At 35.5% G+C, this 23,306-nt stretch overlaps 2 protein-coding genes across 3 annotated transcripts in view; both read left to right on the forward strand.

Annotated features, from left to right (window-relative positions):
* Positions 1-16,614, forward strand: part of LOC123556978 (transmembrane and coiled-coil domain-containing protein 4-like) — a 42,621-nt gene extending 26,007 nt beyond the window's left edge. For both annotated transcript variants that reach the window (XM_045348128.2, XM_045348129.2), the window contains 7 exons: positions 5,197-5,340; positions 5,765-5,914; positions 7,316-7,477; positions 7,913-8,134; positions 8,586-8,703; positions 8,879-8,996; positions 9,316-16,614. In XM_045348128.2, coding sequence (XP_045204063.2) covers positions 5,197-5,340; positions 5,765-5,914; positions 7,316-7,477; positions 7,913-8,134; positions 8,586-8,703; positions 8,879-8,996; positions 9,316-9,900 — 1,499 coding nt within the window. In that variant the 3' untranslated portion in view covers positions 9,901-16,614. The remainder of the gene's footprint in view (positions 1-5,196; positions 5,341-5,764; positions 5,915-7,315; positions 7,478-7,912; positions 8,135-8,585; positions 8,704-8,878; positions 8,997-9,315) is intronic.
* A 2,792-nt stretch (positions 16,615-19,406) lies between these two features.
* Positions 19,407-23,306, forward strand: part of LOC123556975 (probable phosphorylase b kinase regulatory subunit alpha) — a 96,357-nt gene continuing 92,457 nt past the window's right edge. Inside the window, exons 1-2 of the mRNA XM_053544560.1 lie at positions 19,407-19,410; positions 20,374-20,390. Of these exons, the coding sequence (XP_053400535.1) occupies positions 19,407-19,410; positions 20,374-20,390 (21 nt within the window). The remainder of the gene's footprint in view (positions 19,411-20,373; positions 20,391-23,306) is intronic.

The following is a 23,306-nucleotide window of genomic DNA, read 5'->3' on the forward strand; positions in this document are numbered from 1 at the left end:
TGCTTTAAAGCCATGGTTCTTTGGTGAAATTTAAAGCAGTTTTTGCAGAGATATTCCTTGCAGTCTACACAGTAACCATGGGCATCTTCATGTTGACCGTCACTCAAACAGGGATCACACTCATGGTTTAAATCCTCTGCTGAACCTTTTGACACTGAAGCTTCGAAATCTGAAAGTTTACATCCCGACACGGCCATTTTTGTAAACAGTTTGAATAAAATTTGTTAATCCTTTTTACCTTTTGTATTAAATGGTAAAGTTGTTTTAAATTTTATTTTATGCAAGAGAATATTTGCAAAGCAGCTTTTTCATTTCAAAAACTTTTAAGGGGTGTTATCATTTTGATTATCAATGTAGGTTAGAGTTTGTTTTATCATGTAATATCTACTGCTTGTCCTTTGTTCATCAAAATAGAGGACACAATCTGTGTCATTGTGATAAAAAAAAGAGAGGCTCAACTGAGAATTTGTTCTCTGTTTAGGTATTGTGATATTTTTTTGTCTGTTATTTGCTGTTGTCAACATCTTGTGTGAAGTTACTGATCATAATTACATCAAATATTCTGGCAAGGAACTCTATTCTTGTTTGTTCCGATGGTTCTAATTTTGGAGTAAAAAAATACCAGTAGATTAACAAAATACTATTTTAGAAAATTTAGAAAATGTTTTTTTTAACAAAGATTTTTAAATCAGTAGGTCAAAGGTCAAGGTCACAGTGACCCGGAACTGTTAAGCAGTTTCCGGACAATAATTCAAGAATGCTTGTGCCTAGTATCAAGAAAGTTGATAGGGAGGTTGGTGATAATCAGCAGATGACCCATATTGATTTTGAGAACAGTAGGCCAAAGGTGAAGGTCACAGAGACCTGGAACAGTTAAATGGTTTCCAGATGATAACTCAGGAACCCTTGGGCCTAGGATCATGAAAGTTGATAGGGAGGTTTTGTCATAACCAGCAGGTGACCCCTATTGATTTTGATATTGATAGATGAAAGGTCAAGGTCACAGTGACCTGGAACAATTAAATGGTTTCAGGATGATAACTTAAGAAAGCTTGGCCCAAGATCACAAAACTGTTATTAACAGAGAGGTTGATCATGACTATCAGATAACCCCAATTGATATTGAGTTTAGTAAGTCAAAGGTCAAGGTCACAGTGACCCAGATCAGGTCTATGGTTCAAGATGTTAACTCAAGAATGCTTTGGCCTTGGATCATGAAAGTTGATATGGAGGTTTGTCATGACCAGCAGATGTCCCCTTTTGATTTTGAGATTAGTAGGCCAAAGTTCAAGGTTACAGTGAGCCGGAATTGCATCAATTGTGGTTGATTGATATTGTTATTCTGTCAATCTATTGTCCACGAATGAATGGTTATGGTTCGAGCGTGTAATCTTTGCAAGTGTATGTCACAAAACCGACTAGGTTTATGAAACGTTTGACATGGACTGTGAACGGACTATGTACTAGATTTTGCATCTGTAATTATATTTGTATAAATCATAAATTTTTCTACCAGCAGTGTTACATTTTATGAAAATGTCTTTCAGAATGAATTAACGGTACTAGACCTACAGTATTTATTTTTAACTCTGATTTCTGATCATGCATGGAAAAATGAAAAAAAAAAAACAGATTTAAATGTAAATCAGCTGCGCCAACTTCACTGTCCTAGATTCCAACCAAGATAAATGCCACCAAGACATAGCTGACGAGAGCGATATGCATTTGAGTCATTAATTGTGACAGTAAATGCAGTAGCTATTTCCCATGCCAGAATTTACTTCCGGTTTATGTAAACCGCAGACATTAATTCCTGCTTTTGTCGAAGGTCGCAGAAATAAAAAACACAGAAATAAACTAGGCCCATTTTAGGACAAAACCACAGAATTTTTTTGCCCGCAGAATTAACCCGCTATACAGTAACATTTATACTGTAACAGGCCAGGTACCCACCCTAAAATTTTAGACTTCAGCTGTGTAAATGACCTGCATGGATGACATACACATTTTGTATTACACCGGCTAATGTTCTGTTATTTGACGTCTGGTATAATTATGTCTCCCCCAGGAGACATATTGTTTTTGCCCTGTCCGTCCGTCCGTCCGTCCGTCCGTCCGTACGTCACACTTCATTTCCGAGCAATAACTGGAGAACCATTTGACCTAGAACCTTCAAACTTCATAGGGTTGTAGGGCTGCTGGAGTAGACGACCCCTATTGTTTTTGGGGTCACTCCTTCAAAGGTCAAGGTCACAGGGGCCTGAACATTGAAAACCATTTCCGATCAATAACTAGAGAACCACTTGACCCAGAATGTTGAAACTTCATAGGATGATTGGTCATGAAGAGTAGATGACCCCTATTGATTTTGGGATCACTCTGTCAAAGGTCAAGGTCACAGGGGCCTGATCATTGAAAACCATTTCCGATCAATAACTAGAGAACCACTTGACCCAGAATGTTGAAACTTCATAGGATGATTGGTCATGAAGAGTAGATGACCCCTATTGATTTTGGGGTCACTCCGTCAAAGGTCAAGGTCACAGGGGCCTGAACATTGAAAACCATTTCCGATCAATAACTAGAGAACCACTTGACCCAGAATGTTGAAACTTCATAGGATGATTGGTCATGAAGAGTAGATGACCCCTAATCATTTTGGGGTCACTCTGTCAAAGGTCAAGGTCACAGGGGCCTGAACATTTAAAACCATTTCCGATCAATAACTTGAGAACCACCTGACCCAGAATGTTGAAACTTGATAGGATGATTGGTCATAAAGAGTAGATGACCCTTATTGATTATGGGATCACTCTGTCAAAGGTCAAGGTCACAGGGGCCTGAACATTGAAAACCATTTCTGATCAATAACTAGAGAACCACTTGACCCAGAATGTTGAAACTTCATAGGATGATTGTACATGCAAAGTAGATGACCCCTATTGATTTTGGGGTCACTCCATTAAAGGTCAAGGTCACAGGGACCTGAACATTGAAAACCATTTCCGGTCAGTAACTTGAGAACCACTTGACCCAGAATGTTGAAACTTCATAGGATGATTGATCATAAAGAGTAGATGACCCCTAACGATTTTGGGGTCACTCTGTTAAAGGTCAAGGTCACAGGGGCCTGAACATGGAAAACCATTTCCAGTCAATAACTTGAGAACCTCTCGACCCAGAATGTTGAAACTTCATAGGATGATTGTTCATGCAGAGTAAATGACCCTTATTGTTTTTGGGGTCACTCCGTTAAAGGTCAAGGTCTCAGGGGCCTGAACATTGTTAACCAGTTCTGATCAATAACTTGAGAACCACTCGACCCAGAATGTTGAAACTTCATAGGATGATTGAACATGCATAGTAGATGACCCCTATTGATTTTGGGGTCAGTCTATTAAATGTCAAGGTCACAGTGGCCTGTTCATGTAAAATCATTTTTTGGAAATAACTTGAGAACCACTTGACCTACAATGTTGAAACTTAATAGGATGATTGGACATGCAGAGTAGATGACCCCTATTTTTTTGAGGTCACTTGATCAAAGGTCAAGGTCACAGGAGCCTGAACAGTGACTTGAGAACCACTAGGCCACGAGTGTTGAAATTTAGCGGGATGACTGGACATGCCAAGTAGATGATCCCTATTGCAGCCAACCATCAGTGTCTCTTTGACTTTCGCTCCTGACCCCTATTGACTTCTTGCCTATAGGACTTTGCATTGGGGGAGACATGCGCTTTTTTACAAAAGCATTTTCTAGTTGTCGTCTGCCAATACGAGGCATTTGATTGGAACACACACTGCTATATATAGCTGCAACCATTGAAATAATTGTTAGATATCTTTACGCTGTAAAAAATGCATAAATGTGGAAAAAACAACTGTTCGGGAGTATTCCTTCTCTAGCTGCACAAGTGTCAAGTTCCCTCACTTTCTGCCTAACATGTTGGATTCATGTACATTTGTTAATTTGTAAATTAGTGGGATAAGACAGGTTAAAATATTAAATGTAATGTCTACTTTGGAATTTGTTGATTCACTTCAAGTATTGGTCTGATCCTTAGTCCCTGAGTCAGATTCAAACCCCATACTCGTGTTTCTTATCTCCAACTGAATTTGTCCCCTAAACCGTGACTTAGGAAGGCTGTGCCCGTTACAATTCCATTGTACTTTTCATTCATGGAAATTATGGTTAGCACATGTTTTTAAGAATTGCCACAGTTTGCTCTGCCAGTGTTTGAAAGGTGAATTTTTACATAAAATACATATGGACAATGTGCAGAGCGCATGTTTTGGATGGCTCCCTTCAAAGTCAAGGTCACACTTTGGAGTTAAAGGTCATTTGAGTTTGTTTCGTGCCCGCTCTGTAACTCTTGAACTGCTTGAAGGATTTTAAAAAAACTTGGCACAAATGTATACCACATAAAGACAACATGCAGAGCGCATGTTTTGGATGGCTCACTTCGAGTCACACTTAGGGGTAAAAGGTCATACCTTTGGACCTAATTTGCACTGCATTGCAATGCTCTTGTTAGAATAGGAAGTTTGAGACTTAAAATTTTATTCAAGCTTGAAAGGAGCATTTGCAGTATCGTTTGCTACTGCTGGAGGAGGAAAAGGGATAAGGTAGTGATTGGGCAGTATAGCAGTACTACCACAGTATAGCAGTTCTGCCACAGGTATAGCAATAAAATCCTTTAACCCTTACCCTGCTAATTGTCTGTAATAAACTTGTCCATCTTCCAATGTGGACAGTACCATTAACTGTTAAAAGGGGTGCTTACCAAAAAGATACTGACTGAATCCCCAGGGGAACAGTGCAGATCATGATGAGACTGCATGGATGTTCAGGCTGATTATGATCAACACTGGTCGCAAAGGCAGAATCATTTGTGTCCAGCATGATAAGGGTTAAATAATATTTATTTATTTTGTTGGGTTTAACGTCGCACCGACACAATTATAGGTCATGTGGGGCTTTCCAGCTTTGATGGTGGAGGAAGACCCCAGGTGCCCCTCCGTGCATTATTTCATCTCAAACCCACATCGATGAGGGGCAAGTGATTTGAAGTACTCAGCCACGGAGGCCCCCAAGGGATAAACAAGGTCACAAAAGTTGCCTATATGAATAGCTGGTGATGTCAGAAATAAACTTACTTACATAGTTACATAGTTATATACAAATATGTTTTGCAGGTCTTACAGGAGGATTAGCAGCACCATTGGTGGCTGCTGGAGCAGGAGCAGTGATAGGTGGTGCAGGGGCCGCAGCGCTGGGATCTGCAGCAGGTGTGGCAATTATAGGGTCTCTGTTTGGAGTTGCTGGTGCAGGATTAACTGGTATGTCTCTAGCTTTTTTGAATGGGCATACTGATACATTAGTTGTCATTGTGGTCAGCTGCTGCTTAGAAAATAGGTGTGTTTTGGGGATTTTTGTTCTTGTATATCTGAGCAGTATTAACTTTATCTTTACATGTACTTCACAAAAGGAAAGAAATGCATTGAATATATTAGTTTGGGCACACATATTTATTCAGATAATCGCAGATAAAAGCTTAAAAAAACACGCTGATTTGATATTACTTATGAGTATCATTAATATGTGAAGGAATTAAGATTTTCATCACATGAATTACAACTATACAAGCTATTTTACATGGTGTTAGTGCAATATTAGAAGTAAAGCAGCTTTCCTAATTCAAATAAAACTGTAGCATTTGTATTCATGATAACAACTGTTTGTGAATTTTCTAAACTTGTTTAGGTTACAAGATGAAGCGTCGAGTTGGGGCTATTGATGAGTTTGCCTTTGAACCATTGACACTGATCGGCAGTAGGCTGGACTGTGCTCGAACTGTAAAACAGCTTCATATAACCGTAGCCGTCACTGGTTGGTTAAATGATAAAATGCAAGGTATCTGTAGTTATTTTACACATGTTTAAATTTTTGTGCCCCAAAAATGCACTTAAGAGTTGCGGTTGTGACTGTTGTCCTGTCTGTCCATCTGTCCGAATTTTTGTTGTGCATATCTCAAAAAGTATTTGACCCAGAGTCACCAAACCTCACAGGATTTTTATTCAGCATGTGAAGCTGTGTACCTGGTGTTTTACAACCTGACCAAATTCCTTGACTTAGTCAATAATATGCATACAATGACAGGAGTGGGCGCACTGGTGTCCTATGGACACACATCTCTTCTGTCAATATTTGAAACATTTAAAAAACAAAATTGCTACAGATTTGAATGTAAGTGAATGGTAAAACAATTTCTTTTGGCAACGGCCATTGCTGACTAGATCTGTGATATGCTTATCGTTTTGAATAAGGAATCCTTGTATTCTGACATGGTTAGGCTTGTGACATATATTGATACAGTAGATACTGAATTTTGGAATATAAATATAGTAGAAGAAAAATGACTCAGATTAACCAAGATAAATAAAAAATAAACAGAACTTTAAAAAAATGTTTTCTTATTACTAACTGATTAATGGCAGAGATGCTTGCTCATTGCATTGAAAATTGTCTTAAATTTCAATGGCAGAAATGTTTTCTAATCTAGAATTAATTCTGATGGATTTTGAACCAGTCATACTTTCTGCATAAGGGTCCATTAATATTTTGCTGTATTGTTGAAAATTATCAGCAAAATTTACAGTTTTCACCAAAAATTGTTTGAATAGTTTTTGTACCCCCAGAACAACGAAGGTGTAAGGGTGATATTCTGGTTTCAGGTTGTCTGTCTGTCTGTCTGTCTGTCCGTAGACACAATCTTGTGCACACCAACTCTCCTCAACCCCTTGTCGCAGTTGAATGAAACTTCACACAAGTGATCAGTAACAACTGTAGTTGTGCATGGTGCATGTTGGGTTCTTTCAGAAAAAAATTCTGCACAGTTATTGGACTTTGTTTTTAGTTACTATCCTATATACATACAGTCTGCATATGCAAGCTTGTGCGTGCCTAATCTCCTGAACCCTTGCACACAATTAAAAGAAACTTCAAACTAGTGATCAGTACCAACCCTAGTTGTGCATGGTGCATATTAGGTTCTTTCAGAAAAGTATTCTGCAGAGTTATGTGACTTTGTTTTTTGTTACTATACTATATACATAGAGTCTATATACATACAGTCCACATAATTATGCAATCTTGTGTGCGTCAAATTGCAATGTACTGTGTCAGTGCATGCAGGGGGGTACATTAATCACCTTTAGTGATAGCTCTATTTACTTCAACATTTGGTAGGCCCATATATGAGAATTATGACAAATTACGTGAACTTACTTACGTAGGTAAAATATTTGTTTGTAGATTTCCGAATCCCATGGAGTGCCTTGGCAGACTCTAAGGAACAGTATAGTCTAAGATGGGAGTCAAAGTACTTGTCTCAACTTGGCGAGGCATTTGACTACCTGCTGCATACTGGACTCAGTATGGCTACCACTGAGGCCTTAAAATATACAGTTTTATCAGGTAGGTAAATTACACCTGCATGGCTTTGATTAAGAAATTGTCAAAGAATTCAATTTAACATATCATAAGTGTGATAGTCAAGTTGTGAGACTTTCACCTGGGACAAAGTCAATTAATTTCAGGTGCTTTAGCATAGCATGAACAAATGCTTACAGTAATGTCCAAGTTAGGAATAATGGAGGTCTGTATTTATCATTGTTCTGTGTCATTAGTTTTAATCCTTACTCTGCTAAATTTCTATAATGAACTTGTCCATCTTCCAATTTGGACAGTACCATTAACTGTTAAAAGGGGTGATTACCAAAAAAATACTGACTGAATGGCGAACAGTGCAGATCATGATCAGACTGCACGGATTCTAGGTCATACACAGTATACAAAAAAAATGTTCAAAAGAAAATGAATATGAATTATGATGATAAAAATGTTTTCCAGGGTTAATCACTGCAATTGCTTGGCCTGCAGCATTGATTAGTGCATCTGCAGCCATAGACAATCCCTGGCATGTCTGTACTCAGAGAGCTACAGAAGCCGGGAAACAGTTGGCTGAGGTTTTGTTGGGTAGGGAGCAGGGAAACAGACCGGTCACTCTGATTGGCTTCAGTCTAGGTTCCAGAGTGATATTCTCATGTTTAGAGGAACTCGCCAAAAGGAAAGGTATAATTACGGTTTATAGATATCCTGTAAGATCAGAAATATTAGCGATGAATTAAGTTCCTCAAATTCAACCTTTTTGATCATTTCACTAACAGAAGTTCTTGAAAAAGATCAGATTTTATTTCTGATCACACAAAAAATTCTGATACTACAGTCAAACCAGTATTAAGCAGCCAGTCACTGGATGTCAGTATGGGAAGTTAGCTGACTGGCTACTTAAGCAAGTGGCTGTCTAATAGTAGTGACCGCAAATACAGGTTTTATTGTACATTATATGACCGCTTGATATTATACTTGTTGAAAATTCTCAGCATTTTGTTAAAAAAATAAGCTTGATGCAAATTTATCTTGATATGAAATTAAAAGTCAGTCTTAGGTAAAAATATGTTTGAATTTGTCCATTTTTATAGTGTTTCAGAATATTAGTGAAATGTGATATTTCTGCATTCAGGTGGTGAAGGTTTAATAGAAGATGTGGTACTACTTGGAGCACCAGTATCAGGGGACCCCAAAAACTGGCGGCCACTTATTAAAGTAATTGGAGGAAAAATTGTCAATGGGTATGCGAGGTGAGTCAACAAATGTTGAGTACACATATACACAAGAGATATTTCTCTGACAGTTTCAAAAATTTACCTCTACTTTCCTCCACAAAGAAGGTTGTGAATCACTTGTGGAGAACCTTATTTAAGGCTATGTAATGTAGATGACTTCAGACCCATTAGAACTCTTTGTTTATTTCAGAGGTGACTGGCTGTTGAAGTTCCTGTACAGAACGGCCTCTGTCACATTCAGGGTGGCAGGACTTTCCCCAGTAAAATGGGACAACAGGAGAATGCATAACATTGATCTCAGTGATATAGTAAGTTCTGACAATTTTCTTTTTTATTTACCTATTTTTGTTTGTGTACTTGTTAGGAGAAGATACCAGAGAAAGCAGGGAGTTAAAAAAAATGTTTCAGATTTGAGTTGACATGGAGTTCATCCCACCGTGGGTAATGTTAAGAGACAAAGGAGGATGGTAGTTTAGAATCAGAATATGTAAATATTTGTTTTAGACCTGTATAAAGTAGTGTGTGAAAGGAAGGGAGAAATGAATCATTGATGTGTAAATTTTGTTTTTAAAGATAGTTTACTTAAATAATGATACAGTTGACAAGGTATTTTTAACACTTTTGTAGATTGATGGCCATGGTGACTACATAAAAAATCTGGACACAATACTAAAAGCTGTTGGTGTCCGTACTAAAGATGAATTGAAAATGTCACCACTGAAAATTAACACAGCCAGTAGTGAATTAAAAGATTTTTCTATGATCGCCAATGTTGAAACTGCACCTGAGACTGGTGCTGGAAATGTGGACAATAACAGCGATGATTCCACAAATGAAATTAGTGAGTCAGAAGCTGCTAAAAGAGCTGAACCTGCTTCTGATAGAAGTAATGATAAAAGTGAAACAACTGATGAATGTAAAACAACAGCTTTAAATGATAGAACTACAGCAAATAGTGAAAATCTTGAAGATGTGCAAGGTGAACTAGATGTGAACAGTGTAAACAAAGAAGAAAGACTTGGTAAAAACAATTCTGATTCTGAAAGTAGAATTAAAAAAAGTGCAATTATTGACAAAAATGTGAAGCTCAGTCTACCTTCTCAGGGAAGTAAAAATGGCAATAGTGGACAGTCTGAAGAAGCAGATGACAATGAAGGATGCTACTTCACAGATTCCAATCCAGAGTCTGAAGAAGATGAAACCAAAGAATAAAAAAAAATCAGATACAGTCAAACCTGTATTAAAGACCATATATTGGAGAGGAAAAAAGTGAAAAGTTTATTTAGTAGGATGTCTGTGTTCACAAAGTAAAATATGCCGCTAATGTTTGAATCAGAAATAAAACCAGTAGAGTACAGAGTTGAGTGGTGGCCATTTACTGATGGTCTTTACGATGGGTTTTACTGTAATATGAGCCCAAGAAAACTCCTGCTGAAACATTCTGTCTCATCAATTTTGAAGTGAAAGTCATTGCTTTATCAAAATCATGCCTGCAGTGAAAATGCATTTATCACTTGTAGCAAAACTGTTTGACAAAGTAGGTTGTATTTTAAGGCCTTTTGGTTGTATGAGGTACCTGAAATATTAGAGGATAACAATGTCATGTTTTAGATTTGCAGGTGAATATCTGTGGTTAATATATGTCATAAAATTTAGTTTTATGTGAGACACATTAGGGTTGGGAGGTGGGATGGGGGAGTGGAGACTCTAAGATTCTTTCACTGGTTGTAGGTGCAGATGGGAATTTCTTTGACGTCAAAACGTATCAAAGACAAATAACAGTGTTTAGTTCCGGTTTTGTTTTATCAGTTGCAGCGCAACTTTATGATTTTTTGATAAAATAACGTGTTTTGAATCGAGAAATATAACATCAGGAACAAAGAGGAACTGTCAAGTTATTGGATTTTTATTCCGTTTTTGAAATATAAAAAATTACTACATAAATTTTCCACATATATCTGTAGTTCGCAATACGTCATTTAAAGCACGAGAGTCATCTAGATGGATTTTTCCAGCTCCGGTAAAAATACTGGAAATCCCCGTCTGGTATGCAAGAAATTGTGCCGCCTTGTCCCAGTGGTTAAAGTTGCTGACTTTGAATAACTTGCAACTCACTTTGGTGTAGAATTCTTTCGTGTAAGGAAGCCATTCAGCTGACATATGGAAGGTCTCTGCCTAGTTATGCCTGAAATAATGCCCAAGGGAAACCTGCGATCTCCCTCCACCACTAGAAGAAATGTTAAACCCAACAAAAATAAATGTTAAATGAGTTCTTGTGACATACAAACCAGCACTAAATTTCTGCAAGTCTTGAAATAAGATATTATTTTTCCTGTTCTAATTTCAGCAAATTTAAAAAAGAAAAAATCTCCACTTTTACACACTCAATAGATACTTTGTGAATTTTGATAATTATGACAACATTTGGCTTTCTACAGTAAATCCATGGTTTATATGCCACAAAAGTACCATTAGAAACCAATGTTACAAAAAAAAGTTGAATTAGAATACAAATTTTTAAAAATTAATTAATCTATATATGTCTTTTATTTCGCAAGTATGTTACAAAAATCAGTCATCATGGCTGTGTAAGGAAGAATTTTATATTGTAAGAAAATTTATTTTTAAAAATCGTTTAGACGCATGAAGTATATCTAGAGATGAGTTTCTTAAAAGGTTTCCTGTATCTCATAACAAAACCACTTTACTGCTGAAAATATTACAAAATTGCTGGTATAGATATATTGTATGGGCTATAGTTTTTAACTGCCTTCTAAACCATATACATCTTTGTTTTGCTACAATTTGTCATGACATTTTAACCCTCTTTGAAGAGCTTTTTGATACATATTTTATATGCTTATCTGTTTTATGCCTCCAGCATCAAAGACCAAGCAGGTGTAATATTATAGTGTTTGGACTCCTGTCGATCATCCATTATGTTCATCAGTCACACTTTCTTGTGTACTCAGCTCTCACAGTTTTTATCAAATTCAGCTAAAATTTGGTATACATCAACAGGACATATGCATATTATCAAGACTTTCATACCTGACTTTTATTTTATTTTTTGAGTAACTAAATAATGCTTGGTCTCATAATTATAGTCAGATTTCATAGGATGATTGCCTATGGTAAGTAGATGGAGGTCGGTAGGGCAAAGGTCAAGGGGACTTTTAGACTGAAAATAGATCAAGCTAAGTAAGTAAAAAATGCTTTTGTCTGCAGTCATCAAACATAATGAGATGATTGCATGTGTTCAGCAGATGTCCTACTATTTTAAAGATCAGTAGGTCAGAGGTCAAAGTTTCAGTGACCTGGAGACTGAAAACAGTTTCTGTTCATAACTAAAGACCCCATTTTGCTTACAGTTTTCAAATTTCACAGAATGATTTGTTGTGGCCAGTAGATTAATCCTATCATTTTGGGGGTAAGTAAGTAAAAGGCCATAGTCACAGTGACCTTGAGACAGAGGACTGTTCAGTAACTGTAGAATGCTAGTTATACCCATTTTAGGACTTAACCATATTACAACGAAATTTGTACCTTGGGTTCTCCACTCTTAGAGTTTCCAATCAATTCAAATGAAACTTGGTATTTGTCATAATGGAGTAGGCATGAGCATATTGTCTGGACTGTCATGTCTGATGATATTTTTTTTGAGATATGCCCCTTTTTTTTTGAACTTCGCAGCAAAAAACTATATTCTGTACCTTGTGTACTCAGCTCCTTGTATTGTAAGTACAGTATCACCCAGTTCAAATGAAACTTTGTATACTTTATCTACATGAAGTGGACATTCATAATTATTGTCAGGATTTTAATTTCAGATCATTTTTCCCTGTTTTATCACATTTTTGGATAAAACAATATTACCAAGTCTTCTGTACCTTCTGTACTCAACTCCTTCTACAGTTTTATGGGGCCTTTGTGCCTGAGTGACTAAGGTCGCTGACTTCAAACCACCTGCTCCTCACCAATGTGGATTCAAGCCTCACTTGGGGTGTGGAATTCTTAATGTCAGGAAGCCATCCAGCCGGCTTACAGAAGGTCGGCCATGAAGAAATAATGGCTGGAGGGGCATGTATTCCATCAAACATTTTCAGGGGGAATATGAAATACAATGTTGACATCATTTTTATTCATATTGAAGAAAGAAATTGTTTGTTTTACAAGTTGTAATGTGCAATAAAAAGTGTGTTCCATATTGAAAAAAAAAAGGAATCAATGTTGTGTGTGCACTTTTGTTCTGTTACAATTTATGTGAAAAAAGACAATAATTAGTCCCCTTCTGGTGGAACACCAGAGGAGACTATAGGAATGCCCTCCATCCATATGTACGGCCTTCTGGATCCTGCAATTACTCAAAAAATATTCAAGCTAGGTTCATAAAACTTGATATGTGAATAGAGGGCAATATGTCGATTATGCACGTACATGACTTATGCTTGTAAGTCAAAGGTCAAGGTCACTATTGAAGATCAAGTAAAAATTGTTTCCACTCCATACCTTTTATATGCATTGATGAATTATCTTACTACTACACAGAAATGTTCCCCATCATGAGACAATGTGTCAGCACATAACCTATGCTTGTCGGTCAAAGGTCAAAGTCACTATTGAAAGTTTTCCACCAGAAGAGGACTTTGTTTTGACCACTGCAATACTTGGTCACTTGTTTAACTTGGTTTACTCGTATTTTATCATAGACATGCTGGTTAAACTCACAGACCTAGAATTAAAACCAAAAAAGTAAATCAGTTTAGTATTTTGAATTGGATTTTGAAGTTTTTAGTTTGTAGCATCCTTTAGTGGTTGAAAATTGATTTTAAGCTCGACTATTCATAGAATAGTAGAGCTATTGGACTCGCCCATGCGTCGGCGTCCGCGTCCCGATTAGGTTAAGTTTTTGTATGTAAGCTGGTATCTCAGCAACCACTTGTGGGAATGGATTGAAACTTCACACACTTATTCACTCTGATAAACTGACTTACATTGCACAGGTTCCATAACTCTGTTTTGCTTTTCTACAAAATTATGCCCCTTTTTTGACTTAGAAATTTTTGGTTAAGGTTTTGTATGTAAGCTGGTATCTCAGTAACCACTTGTGGGAATGGATTGAAACTTCACACACTTACAGGGGTCACACTGGGATTTTTTTTCCCTGAGCCACTGCTTTTTCCTAAGATTAAATTATGAGGCCAACAACGGTGAAGCGCATAGCATTGACGTTCTTGTAGGACTCCATTATATGTACCAAAGTACTCATACTACTCAAGAAATTAATGTAGTTATTACATATTTCTTAGTAACCCTTTAAAAAGCTATTTAGAAAATCAATTTGTGTTAATTTCTAAAATGATCATTTTTATAAACATCTGCCATTTAATAAAAAAATTCAGAAAATCACATTTAAAATAAAGATGTTAAAAAAGAAAAAAAAATGTTTAAAAAAAAAACAGTGTCTTATTTTGCACATTGCCTGTAAGTGGGTGGGGTTCGATGCCTTCGCATGTTTTATTCTCGAAAATTACTTCAAAATAAGAGCTCCTTTTGCAACATTTGTCATATTTTTCTTAAATGCAGACTTTTTATTGGCTTTTAATTAAGATTGCAATTAAAAAATCACGTCAGAAATGATAGAAATATCCGAAAATCACGGTCGCGAAAACGGGTGACAAATTCGGAAAACGTAAATTAGAATTAAATATTTGATAAAATACCTATGTTTTATTGCTTTTCTATCATCATAGCTATTCAATACTTAAAATTTCTGCTTGTCTAAAGCATTTTTATTTCTTTTTGCCCAAACTAACCCTCGGCAATCATAGAAAATTTGTCTATCGTCCGACTGCTCATAAAATCATATCAAGTGCACAAAATGAAGATTATAATTATCCAGTTTGTTATTCAATAATCTAATTATCGCCAATTAACTGCCTGATCAAATAAAAAAATTGCAATTTGGCTCCCTCCCTTTCAATAACGGATGTTGTTTCACACAGATTATCGATTTTTCACACCTTTTGGTTCGTAAAACTGGCAGTATTCGTAGTTTTGCAGACAGACATAGCTTCGGGCCATTTTCGCCAATTAGAAAATTTCGGAGCCACTTTTAATTTTTTGTCGCAAATGGCTCAAGTGGCGATCGACAGCGTGACCCCTGACTTATTTACTGTGATAAACTGACTTACATTGCACAGGTTCCATAACTCTATTTTGCTTTTTTACAAAATTATGCCCCTTTTTCTACCTAGAATTTTTTGGTTAAGGTTTTGTATGTAAGCTGGTATCTCAGTACTCACTAATGGGAATGGATTGAAACTTCACACACTTGTTCACTGTCAAGATCTGACATGCCCAAAGCAGGTCCCATAACTTTATTTTGCTTTTTTACAAAATTATGCCCCTTTTTCAACATAGAAATTTTTGGTTAAGTTTTTGTATGTAAGCTGGTATCTCAGTATCCACTAATGGGAAAGAATTGAAACTTCACACACTAGTTCACTGTCATGAGCTGATAAGCACTATGCAGGTTCCATAACCCTATTTTACTTTTTTACTAAATTATGCCCCTTTTTCGACTTTCTTATTCATTCAAGCGACAAGGCTGTTAAATAGTCGAGCGTTGCTGTCCTCCGACAGCTCTTGTTTTTTTCTGAATTACTTTTGAAGCTTCTATTATGTTCTTTGATAGCGTGTTTTTTTATCTCTCTGATTGCTCAGTTATGATTCCTGATATCATGTTAAAATTATGTGGTGTCACTGTTCTTTCCTTATATAGTTTTTAGCAAACATGGTATTTATGGCAAAAATACGTTACCTTGTGTGGTAATTAGGACACCTGGCCCCGTGTTCACAAAACATTTTCAGTCTTAGTTGAGTTTGATAATAAAACTTGTTTTGTCATTTATATCTAAATAGCATGATTAAAACTAAATTTTAAGTTAATAACTATTTTTAAGTGACTATTCAGTAATGAAAGTCAGTCTCAGTTGGAATTAAGCCGTGAAGTTTTAGTAAAATTGATATTAAAATTTCAAACTCAAACTCTGCTGAGACCGAAAAATGTTAATTTTTGTTAAACTGCGATATAGTTTTGCCTTTCTTGCATTTCATGTGTTCCTGTGATAAATTTGTCTTATGAAAGCCTTTAAAATACTAATTGTTACTGTTATTGACCAAATAGCTATAAAGAAATATTATTTTATACTTCTTTGTGTTGATGTATTAGTTGAAAAGGCACTCATGTTGTATTGTTTACAAGAGTCTGTTAAGTTTCTAGTCATGCTGTATACCCTGGTGAGTGAACTACTACACCTTGATGAGTCATTTCTGAATTTGCTTTAACACTGATTTTAAATAAAAAAAAAAAAAGTTTTGCTCAACATCATGACTAACATTTATTTTCTTATAAGTCAAACTGTTTAGTAATCAACCTTTTAGTGTTGTAATCTAAATTATGTAAATTATGTTTTGATATGTTTGGCCACAGTATTCATGATGGCCCGTCATGATGGCATATATATATACTGGTAGTGTATGAGTTTTCAGAGGTTCCATTTGACACCGGTATTTGGCTTATGTGCATTGGCTCATTTGATCTTCTTTCCTACAGTGTTTTTTTTTTAAATGCATTCATGTTTTTTTTCACATTTTCGTTCCTAATTTGCTTTTATGTTTCAGTAGTTTTTAATTCAAATTTTATAGACAAAAAAAGTTCGACTCTTCATGCACATTATTATCTTTTTTAAGCCAAAAAAAAAAAAACGATTATGTGTGTACTTAACATTGGTATAATATATTACAATATATTACATTGCTTTTTACCTGCAAACAGATCAGGGTATACAGTTTTGTTAATGAAAATTTGAAAATCACCCACAGAATGATTATAAATGAGTGAATAAAATGTTTAACCACTGATTGGTTTGTTGTTATAACTTTAATTGGCCCCATGTGGTTCTGGAACGATCTATGTATGAGAAGAATTGGGACCACTGCCTTACCCTTGCATAATAGGGTCTTAACACTTGGTTTTGCTGTAACTCTGTGATTCCAGCAGGTATGCAAATTTTGATTCCATACCTCGTGTTTTTATTCCGATGTAAATGAGATGTGAAACCAAAATTTGTAGTCCTGTTTGGCGCCATATAACCTATACTGTGTTGGTGCCCCGTAAAACCCAAATAAATAAATGAATAAATATAACTAATTGATATTGCCACTTTCGAAAAAATACTGTGTATGTTTAGACCTTGATGCTTTCATCTAAGTGACTATTTTCTTCATATTCTCTGTAATAAACTCAAACAAGAGGGTCATGAAGGCCCAGTTTCGCTAACCTGACCTAGTTACTACCCCAGGTATCTTAGTATCCAGTATGACCTAGATTTCATCACAACAAACATTCTGATATTGTTTTCTGTGAATCAGGTAGAATGCTAAGTTTTTTTTCACTGATTTGACCTAGTGACCTAGTGTTTCACTTCTGTTTACAATACTTATGAAAAAACATGGCACCAAGTGTTCACAAAGTTTTTCTATGATTTGACCTATTTACCTAGCTTTTAATTTTGGGTAACTCGTTTTCAAACCTCCTATAATGCATAGAGATTATCTATCTACAGACCTAGTGACCTATATTGTCTTTACCTTAGATGACTCAGTTTCGAACTCGTCCAAGATTTTATTTAGGATGACTTTCTATGTTTCTTAAAGATTGGGCCAAAATTGTGACATCTAGAGTGTTAACAGTAATATTGTTGACAATGGCGAACACAGCGATCACAATACTTAAAGTGCGTAGGTGAGCTCAATAATAAAACATTGCCAGGATGTGGAATAAAAAAAGTTGCACAGGAGATGTGTCTAATTTACGAACTGCTTAAAAGGTATGTAAGATGAGCAGAGCTTTAGTTTAAACTAATATATAATTTAGGTCAGATTTGGAACAAGTTCTACTACTTGTATTTAATCACTCTCCGCACATCCTTGAAAAAATTCCTCGTCACAAGGGTATCAGGGCGGAGAAGCCAGCTTCTAAACCTGAATACCAAGCAAGGCAGCCAGTAGTGCCATTTTTCACATCTATCGTATGACGCGGTCATGCAGCAGATCCAGAACCTCCCACACATTAAGTATGCCTATCTAAGAAGGCCGATAATGGGAAGGGAATTGGAAGATTGTCATAATTTATTGCACTTTTGGAGGAGAAAGTTTTTTCTTTTAAGATAAAAACAAATATGGCTCTATACGGAAACAAATACGGCCCCAGTATTATGTTTGACAAAGTTAAAGGAGCTTAATATTCAAGGATTTTCATCCATTATCTGTTGTAAATCTGTGCAGTAGTTGTCAAAAAAAAATCGATTCTTCGCTTCTCTGCGATATACTGTCTGCGTAAGCATCCATTTACATTTTTTGTTTAGGTCTTCTTTTGTTGAAAAAAATACCTTTTTCCAGTTTTACAAATCAGGCCATGACAACCAAGCAATACTTTTGGAATCATGCTTAAATTGTTAAAACGTTTCTTTCCCCTGTCTTCAGGATCTCTTAGTACGAAATAAAATTTGTCTTGAGCTGAATTCTTTTATATAGATATTGAATGGACTCCATGATCTTGATCTCGAAAGGCCAGAAAATAGAACAACACTGAATCCATGTAAGTTTCATTGGTTTTTAAACCTTGAGAACGGACAAACAGGCAAAATGCCATCCCAATTGTTCTCATCCTGCACTTAAACTTGTGGTCTATAATTCGTTTTTTATCTAACCCAATTAAACTGGCTATACACCTCCTACTACCGGTGCAAAAGCTAAGAGTCCCACTTTTTTTGTTGATGGATAAGTGATGCATGAATTTCTAACTGCATAAAATTAGGATCACTTAATACAAATTTCATGTCGACATATAACAAGATTTTTGTCGACTCTATAACGTTCCTTCTTTAAAACCATCAACGGGAATTTTTGCCATACTTTTCAGTCTATAGCAATTGTCGGAAACTTTAGTGAGGAATAATACAATTTTTTTGCCTTAAGTCGTCATTATGTGAACAAAATATAATCCAGTATTATGTAATTCTATGACTATTATGAAAAAAAAAAGAATTGATTGTCCCAACCGATTTATGATACCAATTTTCTATACAGTTTCCAGTATATTTTACCCACACTTTTGCCATATTTGACAAAACCTAATACTCTGCACAGAAAATGTATGTAAATCGCCTACCTATCAATCCAAATTCTGAGTATGGAATGCACGTGCTAATTTAAATTGCCATTTTGAATATGCACAACTTCCTACCAATGGCCAGCTGCTTTACCTTCGTTTAATGTGCTTCAAGCATCTATCCTTTTTATTGTTTTTTTTGATGCTTTCAACTGTTCTTTTCATTGTTTCTATTCATAGCCTATTTTAGTTCAATAGTGCTTAATGGTCACCGGCGTTTTTGTGTGGTTAAGTGTATGCATGAATGTCTACTGCAGTAAAAGTAAGGATCACATTTGATACAAGAATTTCATGTCGACTATATAACAAGAATTTCATGTCGACTCTATAACGATTCCTTCTTTAAAACCATTCAACTGGGAATTGTTTTGCCTACTTTTCAGTCTAGTAGCAATTGTCGGAAAACTTTAGTGAGGAATATACGAAGTTTTTTTTGCCTTATGTCGTTCATTATGTGGAACATAAATATAATCCAGTGATTATGGGTATGTCTATGACTTATGAGTGAAAAAAAGAAAGAAAAGAAATTTAGTCGCCACCGATTTATATATGACCCATTTTCTATACAGTTTTCCAGGTATTTATTAACCCACACATTTTGGTCATATATGACAAAACCTAATTCTCTGCACAGAAGAATGTATGTAAATCGCCTACCTCATCAGATCCAAACTTGAGTATGGATGCACTGTGCTAATTTAAATGCGCCATGTTTGAGAAGCTATGCACTGCTTCCTCCAATGGCCCAGCTGCTTTTTCCTTTTCTTTAAATGTTGGCTTGCAATGCTATGCTATCCTTTTTATTGTTTTTTTTTTATTTGCTTTCAGCTGTTGCTTGTTCATTGTTTTTATGATTCATATGCCTGATTTTAGTTTGCATATGTTGCTTATTGGCACTGGCGTATTTTGTGCTTCTTTTCTTTATATTTTGCCGTAGAGAATCATATCTGTTGTCAAATGGATGAGTAGACTGGCTGAACATTAAAAAAAAGTAAGAACGAAGTGATACGATTACTGTAGAAGCAGTGTTTTGTTTGTTGAACATCGTATTAATGTTTTATGTGATTTTCTTTTTCGTTAACCAACCTGAATGGGATCAATAATACTTTAATTAGTAGAGTAGAGTATAAGGGTGCACTTATACTTCCTTGCTAATGAGCTATCTTTTATAGTGACGTGGTAGAGTCTTAGGTGTGAGAGGTCCCGGGTTCGATTCCCGGCTAGGGCTGAAGTATTTTCAGCTTATTGCATTATTAATACTGAAACAATAACTACTGCCTTTTTCGCTCAGTTTCATTATAATATCTTTTCTGTTTGCTTGTCACTTTTTGTCTGCCAAGTTTATCTTTTCTACAACATTTCATAGAGCATAATTTGTCTATTAATTTTAACATTTTAAGCTATGAACTTCATTCTTACAGTTATATCTTTACTCTCATATTTTGCAGAGAATACTAAGAAAAAGGTAAGCTTTATTGATAAAGGTAAAGGTGAGGTAAGCTTTATTTGTAAATATGTATTTCTCACGCAACCATGCTATATTCAGTTAAATTTTCAATATTTAAAATGCCTTGATATGCTTTAAACCATTTTTTATTTTTTATCTTTAGCTCTGAATCCTTGTTTATATCTGTTTTACATATGTTTATACTAGTATCTTGAACATTACAAAGTGTAGGGCCTACATTATCCAACGTTAAATAAAGTTTATTTTATTTAAAATCTTGTATATTGTGAATTAAATGACAATACAAAGCAGACAGCTTCGAATATGACTAATGACAAAAGTTAACTACTGTATGCCTATTCCTTCGTCGAGTTATTATCAGTAGACTTTTGGTATTTACTTTGAATTGGGGTAAATATATTCTAGGAAGCGTGACTTTTATTTTCGCATGATAAGAAAAATAAAAGAATAACAGATAATATCCTGTAGAAAACATCAAATATGAAACATTTAAATAACTTTGAAATTGATGAAAAAAATTTAACATAAAGAAATCCCAGATATTATTATCGAAAGATACGAAATTACGTCTTGCTATTGACAGCGGCCTTGACCTTAAATATATTAGAGAGTTTGCCTGAAAACAAGAATTGTTCCTGTATTACTTGACTTCCCAGAAATCACTGATGGTCAGTACGTAAAACGTTTACGTTTTTAACTTTGGAAGAAATTAGGAAACAGAAGTAATTCTTGGAGTTTCGCGCTGGATTTGATTTTCCAATCGCCTCTTGTCCAAATAAAACCAATTCTCAAACATCAGTTTATAATTGTCAAGTCTGAAAATCAGATTCACAGAAAAAAAATAGAGCTGACAGGCTATTATAAAAATTCATTTTTCCTTAGAACAGTTGTTCAGTGGAACACATTTCCATCTCTTGTAGTCAGTGTTGAAACAGTCAACGGATTCAAATCAGCACTGGCTACATTGATGTTTACACCATTATTCCAGTATGCTGTGTTCTCATAATTCCATGGCTCTTAATTGGCAAAAGTCTTCATATGCTATAAAACACCAGACTTTTCAAACTGGGGGTGAAAAGTCTTGGGAGAAACAGTCTTGGGGGTGAAACGTCTGACACCCAAATTGTGCATGCTCGTTGGATGTTAGATATTCACGTATTGTTTTTTAATGTAAAGAAACTGCAACCTTTCAGTATAAGCATGCTAAGTCAAAAAATCAACAAGATATGACAGAACATGAAAAAGCTCACCTCATGTATGTTGACCTACATTGGTCTAGATCAGCTGGCAGCTTCTCGTTGAATCCGTGGCTCTGATTGGCTGATTGATGGTCGCTATGGTGAAGGGTACCTTGACTAATTACACTGCTCAGTATTTAGTTAGGGGACTGTGTAACATGTTGCTAAAAGTTTGTCACAATCAGTTTGCATGTTTATATTTTAATAAAATTTTTTGTATGCCACCCTCTTTTTCTTTAGCACTGAAAAGTTTTTTTTCACATTTTCATATTTTTAAGTAAATAAGCTATACTTACCTGTTTATTGCGCATTTTCGGATGCTCACAAATCTTTGTTTACTTTTCTGAGAAACTTGCATGGACTTCTGACACGCGCGGCAGCGGCACAAGGGTATTTTTGAGAGCCACGGAATGAAAGTGAAACTACGGAATATCGAGAATTAGGTCTACAAATCATTTTGCTTTTATTCTGTTTTTAACCCTAGTACAAACATCTTCCTTTCTGCACAAAAGTTTATGTATAAATATAATTTGCAGTTAAGGGAATTAAGGTGTTGGTTTTTTTTCACTTTTTTATCATAACTGTTGGGAGGCATTAGGTGGATTGAGTAGCTTAGGAAACCTGACAGTCTTTTACTTTAACTCCCCCCCCCCCCCCCATCCCCACCAAGCATGGCCATAATGTATCATTAATTGAACGTTTGCCATTACTATAAAAGATTAAGAAGAAGCTAAAACTGGTAAGATAAGATAATTTTGAGTCGGCAAGACAAGTAACAATACAACATAAGCACTCCAGGTGCTTTTGAACTGACTATGTATTAACAAATTTATAAGGAACAAAAGTAAAAATAGCTGTAAAAGAAGGACATGATTGAAAGAAATATGGAAATTAAAATTATTATTTGGTATGAATTAACCTATAAATTTATCTAGCACAAAGACAGAAAATAATATGACATTGCACAATCAGTGAGATCCAGTTTATAAAACAAACCTAAAGACATACAATAGCACATGACAGAAACATAGGATGACATGGCAACATTTTGATGTACTACTGACAGGTTAAACTGCTGTTCTAGGTCGATGACCTAAAAGCTGCCATAAGAAAAATAAATGTAAAAAAGTGAAACCAGCAAAACAGGCACAAAAAATGCATAATTTAAAACAAAGCTAAAGGTTATATTATATAGCTAGAAAAAGCTTTAAAACAGTTGTACATTATATGTCAGTATCAGATATAAAACTGTTATTACTCAATCCAAATGTTTTATGAAACAAAAGACAAATCCAAAGAAGATTTCACAAATTCAAGGTTTGATCACGACTTAAAGAATTTGGAGCATTACCAAAAAAACCCCACCCACCCCCACTCGTCCTATCTCACTCTTTCATATTTTGGTTACTTGACAGGTATGAGAGCAAAAATACTGCACATGGTCAGATTTAGGTTGTAAATTTCCAGCATGACTTCTTACTGACAATTTTCAAAATTAGAGTTCATGCCAGGGATTCAGTAAGAAACTTAAAATGGAAATAGTATACTTTTATAGCATTTATGCTGATCATATGGTTAGTGTGAGGCAATAAACCAGAGTTGGACTTGCATGTGAACAAAGCTGGACAAAAAACTTGTTAAGAGCCATTGGAAACTGGTTGTGCCGGGATATATC

This window comes from Mercenaria mercenaria, chromosome 5, assembly GCF_021730395.1.
Source record: "Mercenaria mercenaria strain notata chromosome 5, MADL_Memer_1, whole genome shotgun sequence".
Classification (NCBI taxonomy): domain Eukaryota; kingdom Metazoa; phylum Mollusca; class Bivalvia; order Venerida; family Veneridae; genus Mercenaria; species Mercenaria mercenaria.